The sequence below is a fragment of the Salmo salar genome, chromosome ssa01, assembly GCF_905237065.1.
Source record: "Salmo salar chromosome ssa01, Ssal_v3.1, whole genome shotgun sequence".
Classification (NCBI taxonomy): Eukaryota; Metazoa; Chordata; class Actinopteri; order Salmoniformes; family Salmonidae; genus Salmo; species Salmo salar.
Window position 1 is genome coordinate 37,656,054 of NC_059442.1, and position 9,349 is coordinate 37,665,402.

General features: G+C 42.0%; 2 protein-coding genes across 3 annotated transcripts; one reads left to right on the forward strand and one right to left on the reverse strand.

Annotated features, from left to right (window-relative positions):
- Positions 1-266: 266 nt before the first annotated feature.
- dtd2 (D-aminoacyl-tRNA deacylase 2) lies at positions 267-1,801 on the reverse strand. Its single transcript, NM_001146410.1, is given in 3 exon segments — positions 267-1,207; positions 1,369-1,438; positions 1,566-1,801. Coding segments are annotated over 3 exon segments (507 nt in total). The 5' UTR covers positions 1,677-1,801; the 3' UTR covers positions 267-881.
- Positions 1,781-8,372, forward strand: LOC106601900 (nucleotide binding protein-like). Of its 2 annotated transcripts, XM_045717622.1 has the most exons (11): positions 1,856-2,050; positions 3,882-3,996; positions 4,271-4,415; positions 4,598-4,632; positions 4,788-4,878; positions 4,959-4,998; positions 5,103-5,193; positions 5,804-5,983; positions 7,578-7,698; positions 7,812-7,894; positions 8,069-8,372. In XM_045717622.1, exons 3-11 carry the CDS (start codon positions 4,316-4,318, stop codon positions 8,129-8,131), a joined length of 804 nt encoding a protein of 267 aa, XP_045573578.1. In that variant the 5' UTR covers positions 1,856-2,050; positions 3,882-3,996; positions 4,271-4,315; the 3' UTR covers positions 8,132-8,372. The 2 variants fall into 2 exon arrangements, with proteins under 2 accessions (XP_014049810.1, XP_045573578.1); XM_014194335.2 differs by lacking the exon at positions 3,882-3,996 and having other exon boundaries at positions 1,781-2,050.
- Positions 8,373-9,349: the final 977 nt, after the last annotated feature.

Genomic DNA, 9,349 nt, shown 5'->3' on the forward strand with positions numbered 1-9,349 from the left:
TACGTCCCAGGGGTTGTGATAGCAGCGCTTGAGATACAATATATACAGTTGTTCACTACAGTAGATGGCAGATACATTTTTTTCCTTTACCACATCTTCATTGTGGGAAGCAGTGCTATTACATCCATAGGCAAAACATTGTAGCCATTTATCCGTGGGAATGTCTTCTTTGAACAAGTCTCACAGTTATGAATCCACTTTTTAGTGTCTGGTGAGATAGCGCTGGACCATTCTAGTTTGTTGTTGATGTGGACACCAAGGAACTTGAAGCTCTCAACATTTATTTATTTAAATTTATATATTGGGACGCAACTACCCCATTCTCACTAAAACACGAAGTTATGGCACAAATCGTACTTGATGAGTTGTCTTCTTTACACTTCCTCACGTTTTTATATGGGTTGACATGCAAGGCACATTACCGCCATAGAGTGGGAAGAACTGATACAAGTACTCATACATTTGTTTCCCCTCCCATCATTGTTTTAATGTATATACAGTATTTAATTTTTTGTACTAGTAGCAATCTTAGCTGAAAAAAAGTTTAATATGATCTTATCTAGATTTCTTTCAGGTGTAGGGGATTTTTTTTTTGCTAGTGCAGTGCTCATAAATCCCCACTAGATATCACAAGTTGCACTTCATAAACCCATCAACAATTTGCAACAAGGTTGTCAATACAAATATTTCAATTGAGTTCAGACTTTCTTTTGATTTCCTGATCATAATATATTTGTATGATTTAACACTAAAGAACAACATGATACAAACACATGCATTACAATATTGGCAGTTTTAATCATCAGATCTACAGAACCACCATTTCAGGGACAAGAGTGCAATTGGTAATTTACTGTGAAATGTCATTAGTATTGGAAGGTTCAAAACTCCATCAGGTGTGTGTATGGTCCGTTAGTATCCAGCTTCAGCACTTGTCTGTTCCCATATGTTCCATGTTTGACGATCATCCCAGTCTCACTACTGTTACTGGACAAAGCCAGTTCCTTCTTACACAGGGAGACAAAGTTAGAATAGAGCTGTAGGCCCTCTTCTTTCCCAATGTTGTGGTGGTACTGCATGCCCTTCCCTTTGGCCTTGCCTCCCAGTGTAGCCTGAGGCACAATGAGGACGTTTCCAGGCAGGTCCAGCACTGACACATACTTCCCAGAGTCAGCTTCACACAGCTTCAAGTTGAGCAGAGTGTTCACTGTGGAGTAGAGCAGAGGGATCAATAACCATTCAGTACTAGCAACATTGCTTTACGATTCCTTGAAGAACAGTGACATTTACTGTTCACAGTCTTGTGAAGCCCAGGTAGTTGCTTTTATTGCAGTATTGTCCAAAAACTGGAAAAAGCACAATAAATACCGATTTTTGGAATAATTTCCTCTGTAGCGCCTTTAAAAAAGCAGATGTAGACCACCATCCCTCTGTCAATCTGAAAAAATGAAATCGTATGAGTAGCCCATCCCCCAATCATTATTTTAGGCAAGGTGCAATTCTTATTCTGAGCAGGCAGACCATATTTGCACTTAAGAAAGTAGTAGAAAATAATTCAATAGTACCTCCACCCATTCAGCCTCAGACTGATCATCTGCAGGTTTGACCTGAAGCCTTGCATAGAGACACTGCTGAAGAACAGTTCTTGCTAGTGGAGAACCTGCCTTTTCAGTCATTTTGAAATTATATCTGCCTGTTTCAGATGATAAAGCACAAGAGGACTCGTAAAAAAAACTCACTTTTAAACGGGACAGTGAGGGAAAATAACAGAAGAGAAACGAAAACGTTCGTGTCTCTGACACTCGCTTCCGGGTGAGGCTCCTCCTGACGCAATGTTAACAAGTATACGTCATAAAGAATCGACGTGCACTTGACCAATAACCTATTTTTTCTATGGCAATAACACAAGATGGCTCACTGTAGCTACAGTAAATTCTCACATATATTAAAATTAACAACCGCTAACCTAAATAAACCAACAGTGTTACGGACAGGGAGAGACATTCAACATGCTCCACAACGCTGCAAATATTTCATACGTTTTCATAAGGTAATATTCTAGCTCCTGCTAAAATTGTTTACAACCAACTAGCGAACTAAACTCCACTCCATGGAGTGTTGTTTAGTTCGCTACAACTAACTAGCTAAGTAGCTTGCTACATGCTAACTAAATAAATGCTAGCAAGTTCTGATTCACTCTACATAGCTAGTTAGCTAATCATTGCAAACCACTGAGGCCAATTATGTAGCATGTTTGTTTACGTATCTGTATAACTATAACTAATTATAACTAACAGCAACACAATAAGATTTACATCATGTATATACAGTACCAGTCAAATGTTTGGACCCACCTACTCATTCAAGGGTTTTTCTTTATTTTTACTATTTTCTATATTGTAGAATAATAATGAAGACATCAAAACTATGAAATAACACATATAGAATCATGTAATAACCAAAAAAGTGTTAAACAAATCAAAATATATTTTATATTTGAGATTCTTCAGAGTAGCCACCCTTTTCCTTGATAACAGCTTTGCACACGCTTGGTGTTCTCTCAGCCAGCAACATGAGGAATGCTTTTCCAACAGTCTTCAAGGAGTTCACACATATGCTGAGCATTTGTTGGCTGCTTTTCCTTCACTCTGCGGTCCAACTCATCCCAAACCATCTGAATTGGGTTGAGGCCGGGTGATTGTGGAGGCAATGTCATCTGATAGCCCTTACACGGCCAGGAGGGGTGTTTTGGATCATTGTCCTGTTGAAAAACAAATGATAGTCCCGCTACGCGCAAACTAGATGGGATGGCGTATCGCTGCAGAATGCTGTGGTAGTCATGCTGGTTAAGTGTGCCTTTAATTCTAAATAAATCACTGACAGTGTCCCCAGCAAAGCACCATCACACCTCCTCCTCCATGCTTCACGGAGGGAACCACACATGCAGAGATCATCCGTTCACCTACTCTGCGTTTCACAAAGACATGGCGGTTGGAACAAAAAATCACTCTCCCAAAGGACAGATTTCCACTGGTCTAATGTCCATTGCTCGTGTTTCTTGGCCCAGGCAAGGCTCTTCTTATTATTGGTATCCTTTAGTAGTGGTTTCTTTGCAGCGAAGGTCTGATTCACGCAGTCTCCTCTGAACAGTTGATGTTGAGATGTGTCTGTTACTTGAACTCTGTGAAGCATTTATTTGGGCTGCAATTCCTGAGGCTGGTAACTCTAATGAACTTATCCTCTGCAGCATAGGTATCTCTGGGTCTTTCCTGTGGCGGTCCTCATGAGAGCCAGTTACATCATAGCGCTTGATGGTTTTTGCGAATGCACTTGAAAAAACTTTCAAAGTTCTTGTCTTAAAGTAATGATGGACTGTTGTTTCTCTTTGCTTATTTGAGCTGTTCTTGCCATAATATGGACTTAGTCTTTTACCAAATAGGGCTATCTTCTGTATACCAACCCTACATTGTCACAACACAACTGATTGGTTCAAACACATTAAGAAGGAAATAAATTTACTTTTAACAAAGCACACATGTTAATTGAAATGCATTTCAGGTGACTTATCCAGAACAAATTCCAGTCCCCAAATCCAGAACAAATTCAAAGAAAGCGTACAGTATTATATAGAGCCCTTATTGCATGGAACTTCATTCCATCTAATATTGCTAAAATAAACAGCAAACTTGGTTTAAAATAACGGATAAAGCAACACCTCACAGAACAACGCCTCTCCCCTATTTGACCTAGATAGTTTGTGTGTATGCATTGATATGTAGGCTACATGTGCCTTTAAAAAAAAAAGATGTATCTTGTTCTGTCCTTGAGCTGTTCTTGTCTATTAATGTTCTGTATTATGTCATGTTTTGTGTGGACCCCAGGAACAGTAGCTGCTGCTTTTGCAACAGCTAATGAGGATCCAAATAAAATACCAATACCTCATGAAGCTGGTTGAGAGAATGCCAAGAGTGTGCAAAGCTGGCATCAAGGCAAAAGGTGGCTATTTGAAGAATCTCAAATATAACATATATTTGGATTTGTTTAACACATTTTTGGTTACTACATGATTCCATATGTGTTAATTCATAGTTTTGATGTCTTCACTATTATTCTATAATGTAGAAAATAGTACAAATAAAGAAAAACCCTTGAATGACTAGGTGTGTCCAAACTTTTGACGGGTACTGTATATACAAGTTACATTCAAGTTTATCATGTGTTGTTGATAAACTCAGTTGCTCATTCCATGATATGTCTCTGTACTCCCCAGACCTCAGGTCCTGAGAGGTCATTGCAGGAGAGACAGAAGCAGCACATGGCTCGCGGCTTGCCCAAACAAAAGCCCATTGCTGGAGTGAAACAAGTTATTGTGGTGGCCTCAGGGAAGGGGGGTGTTGGGAAATCAACCACTGCAGGTAAGCAGGTTCTTATTGGGCTCTCTGTGCTGCTCATTCATGAAACATTTGCACAAATGTGTGCAATTTGCATACATTTCAACAGACAGTGGTTTGGTCTGATCTTTTTATCTTTATGAAACACATATTTTTATACAGTGTAGTCATTTGCTAGCCTACAACCTTTTTCCTCCCCTCAACAGTGAATTTGGCCCTTGGACTCACAGCTAATGATCCAGTAAGGAAAGCACCATTATTAATTTGCTCATTTTGTTATTACTGTTGCATACCAATATTTGCCCAAATGGGTATGCAGAACTATGACAATCTCTCTCTCTCTGTTTTACTACATTTTCCACTCAGTCGCTCTTCATGTCTCTTTTCTGCACACAGAGTAAAACAGTGGGCATCTTAGACGCTGATGTTTACGGTCCCTCAGTTCCTAAGCTGATGAGCCTGAAGGGGAACCCAGAACTAACTGACAGTAGGAGACATCGATCTGAATGTAGTCTCGCTTTAGGAATCAAACTGAAAAGACAACCTATGTTTTCTTTGTGTTTTCAGACAACCTAATGAGACCACTTATGAATTTTGGGATTCCATGGTGAGTATATTTATCTCCAATTGCTAGTGACAGGGGAGGTATGCAAACAAATAAATCATTGAGTCATTGACTGTCATGTCCATCTGTCATCCTTGTGTCCTCAGTATGTCCATGGGGTTTCTGGTAGAGGATGTTGCACCCATTGTCTGGAGGGGCCTGATGGTGATGTCAGCTATAGAGAAGCTACTTAGACAGGTGGGGGAAACTGATCATTCATGTACACTGACCTACAAAGGCAAAGTGCGGTAACTACGAATTTGGTCCAAAATCTTTGGTCTGTTGTAATGGCCTTGTGTATATATAAGTAACAAGGCCCTAGGGGGTGTGGTATATGTCCAATATACCAAGGCTAAGGGCTGTTCTTAGGCACGACGCAACGCAGAGTGCCTGGATACAGCCCTTAGCCGTGGTATATTGGCCATATACCACAAACCCCCGAGGTGCCTTATTGCTATTATAAACTGGTTACAAACTTAATTAGAGCAGTAAAAATATATGTTTTGTCATACCCGTGGTATAAGGTCTGATATACCGCGTCTGTCAGCCAATCAGCATTCAGGGCTCAATCCACAAGTTTATAATCTCATGAATGTGTTTTTTTGTTTTCTGAGACAAGAACAAGCCAGTCAATCAGAATATATCATGAAGTACCAGAATTTAGACAGAAAGACTTTGAAGTGAGACTTTGCAGTTAATGCACTTTTCTTTTGTAGGGCACTAGAGTAATCCGTGTTAGTTTTTATACTAGCGATATCAGCTACTAGAAATGTTAGGTCGCCATGTCTTTTTTTTGTTACCTATGCAGGTAGATTGGGGACTGCTGGACTACCTGGTTATTGACATGCCACCTGGGACTGGAGATGTTCAGTTATCAATCACTCAGAACGTCCCAATAGCAGGAGCAGTGATCGTGTCCACTCCTCAGGATATTGCCTTGCTGGATGCACGCAGAGGAGCAGAAATGTTCAGGAAGGTCAATGTACCGGTAAGAGCTTTGGATGCTAAATGCCACTTTATTCTTACTTCAATTCTTTTCAAATGACCTTGGTAAGGACAAAATACACATTTGTGAGATGTTGATCTATGCACACTGAACAAAAATATAAATGCAACATGCAACAATTTCAAAGATTTTACTGAGTTACAGTTCATACAAGGAAACAGGTCAATTGAAATAAATCCATTATGCCCTAAACTATGGATTTCACATGACTGAGGAATACAGATATGCAGCTGTTGGTAACAGATACCTTAAAAAAAGGTAGAGGCGTGGATCAGAAAACCAGTCAGTATCTGGTGTGAACACCATTTGCCTCAGGCAGCATGACACATCTCCTTTGCATAGAGTTGATCAGGCTGTTGATTGTGGCCTGTGGAATGTTGTCACACTCCTCTTCAATGGCTGTGCGAAGTGGCTGGATATTTGCGGGAACTGGAACACGCTGTCGTACACATTGATCCAGAGCATCCCAAACATGCTCAATGGATGACATGTCTGGTGACTATACAGGCCATGGAAGAACTGGGACATTTTCAGCTTCCAGGAATTGTGATCAGATCCTTGCGACATGGGGCTGTGCATTATCATTCTGAGGTGATGGCGGCAGGATCAATGGCACGACAGTGGGCCTCAGGATCTCGTCACGGTATCTTTGTGCATTCAAATTGCCATCGATAAAATGCAATTGTGTTCGTTGTTCATAGCTTACGCCTGCCAATACCATAACCCCACCGCCACCATGGGGCACTCATGGTGGCATCAGCAAATGTTGACATCAGCAAACCGCTTGCCTACACAACACCATACAGGCTGTCTGCCATCTTCCCCGTACAGTTGAAACCGTGATTCATCCGTGAAGAGCACACTTCTCCAGTGTGCCAGTGGCCATCGAAGGTGAGCATTTGCCCACTGAAGTCGGTTGCGACGCCAAACTGCAGTCAGGTCAAGACCCTGGTGAGGAAAACGAGCACGCAGATGAGCTTCCCTGAGATGGTTTCTGAAAGTTTTGCAGAAATTCTTCAGTTGTGCAAACCCACAGTTTCATCAGCTGTCCGGGTGGCTGGTCTCAGATCATTCCGCAGGTGAAGAAGCCAGATGTTGAGTTCCTGGGCTGGCATGGTTACACATGTTCTGCAGTTGTGAGGCCGGTTGGATCTACTGCTAAATTTTCTAAAATGACGTTGGAGGTGGCTTATGGTAGAGAAATTAACATGAAATTATCTGGCAACAGCTCTGGTGGATTATTCCTGCAGCCAGCCTGCCAATTGCATGCTCCCTCAAAACTTGAGACATTGGTGCTGTTGTGTGACAAAACTGCACATTTTAGTGGCCTTTTATTGTCCCCAGCACAAGGTGCACTTGTGTAATGATCAAGCTGTTTCGTCTGCTTCTTGTCAGGTGGATGTATTATCCTGGCAAAGGAGAAATGCTCACTAACGGGGAGAAATACGCTTTTTGTGCATGTGGAACATGTCTGGGATCTTTTATTTCAGCTCATGGAACATGGGACCAACACTTTACATGTTGCGTTTATATTTTTGTTCAGTGTATATTTATATATATATGTCACATCTCATAGGTCCTGGGCATAGTCCAGAATATGAGCGTGTTTCAGTGCCCCAAGTGTAACCACCAGACCCATATCTTTGGGGCAGATGGAGCAAGGGCTCTTGCTGATACTCTGGGAGTACAATTATTGGGTAAGACCCATTTCAAACATAAATCATTACAGATTTCATTATTTCTCTCAATCTCATATGTAATAGAATGATAGTATAGTGTTGAGACTGATGTCTCTCCCTCCTCTGTCTAGGAGACATTCCTCTTCACCTGAGCATCAGAGAGATGTCAGACAGAGGCCAGCCTGTAGTGGTGTCCTCACCTGACAGCCCTGAGGTTGGTATGCTGCTTGGATGACAATAGATTGCCAATGTTTATCTTGACTATGTTGGAAAACAAACAGTGTATTCTTCACCATAACATTGTATACATTTGACACTTTTGAGAGTTTGCCATGTTAGTTTTCTACCTGGGTTTGTTTAATATGGCTGCCTATGCCTATTGTTTTAGGCTGAGGCCTACAGAAAGGTGGCGACTGCCGTGGTCCAGCGCCTAGAAGAACTCTCTGGTTGAGTTATTGCCCTCTACTGTGTAGGACAACTGGACAACTGGTCATCTACAGGAGATTCAGTGCATTCGGAAAGTATTCAGACCCCTTGACTTTTTCCACATTTTGTTATTCTAAAATGGATTAAATCGTTTTTTTCCCCCCTCATCAATATACACACAATACCCCATAATGACAAAGCAAAAACAGGTTTTTAGATTTTTTTGCAAATGTATTAAAAATAAAAAACTGATATATCATTTACGTAAGTATTCAGACCCTTCTCAATACTTTGTTACAGCCTCGAGTCTTTTTCGATCGATTACAGCCTTGAGTCTTCTTGGGTATGACGCTACAAGCTTGCCACACCTGTATTTGGGGAGTTTCTCCCATTCTTCTTTGCAGATCCCCTCAAGCTCTGTCAGGTTGGATGGGGAGCGTCACTGCACTGCTATTTTCAGGTCTCTCCAGAGATATTCAAGTCCGGGCTCTGGCTGGGCCACTCAAGGACATTGAGAGACTTGTCCCGAAGCCACTCCTGTGTTGTATTGGCTGTGTGCTTAGGGTCGTTGTCCTGTTGGAAGATGAACCTTCGACCCAGTCTTGTGTCCTGAGCGCTCTGGAGCAGGTTTTCATCAAGGATCTCGCTGTACTTTGCTCCGTTCATCTTTCCCTTGATCCTGAGTAGTCTCCCAGACCCTGCCGCTGAAAAACATCCCCACAGCATGATGCTGCCACCACCATGCTTCATCGTAGGGATGGTGCCAGGTTTCCTCCTGGCATGACGCTTTGCATTCAGGCCAAAGAGTTCAATCTTGGTTTCATCAGACCAGAGAATCTTGTTTGTCATGGTCTGAGAGTCCTTCAGGTGCCTTTTGGCAAACTCCAAGCGGGCTGTCATGTGCCTTTTACTAAGGAGTGGCTTCCGTCTGGCCACTCTACCATAAAGCCTGATTTGTAGAGTGCTGCAGAGATGGTTGTCCTTCTGGAAGGTTCTCCCATCTCCACTGAGGAACTCTGGAGCTCTGTCAGAGTGACCATCAGGTTCTTGGTCACTTCCCTGACCCAAGGCCCTTCTCCCCCGATTGCTCAGTTTGACCGGGTGGCCAGCTCTAGGAAGAGTCTTGGTGGTTCCAAACTTCTTCCATTTAAGAATGATGGAGGACACTGTGTTCTTGGGGACTTTCAATGCTGCAGACATTTTTTTGGTATCCTTCCCCAGATATGTGCGTCGACACAATCCT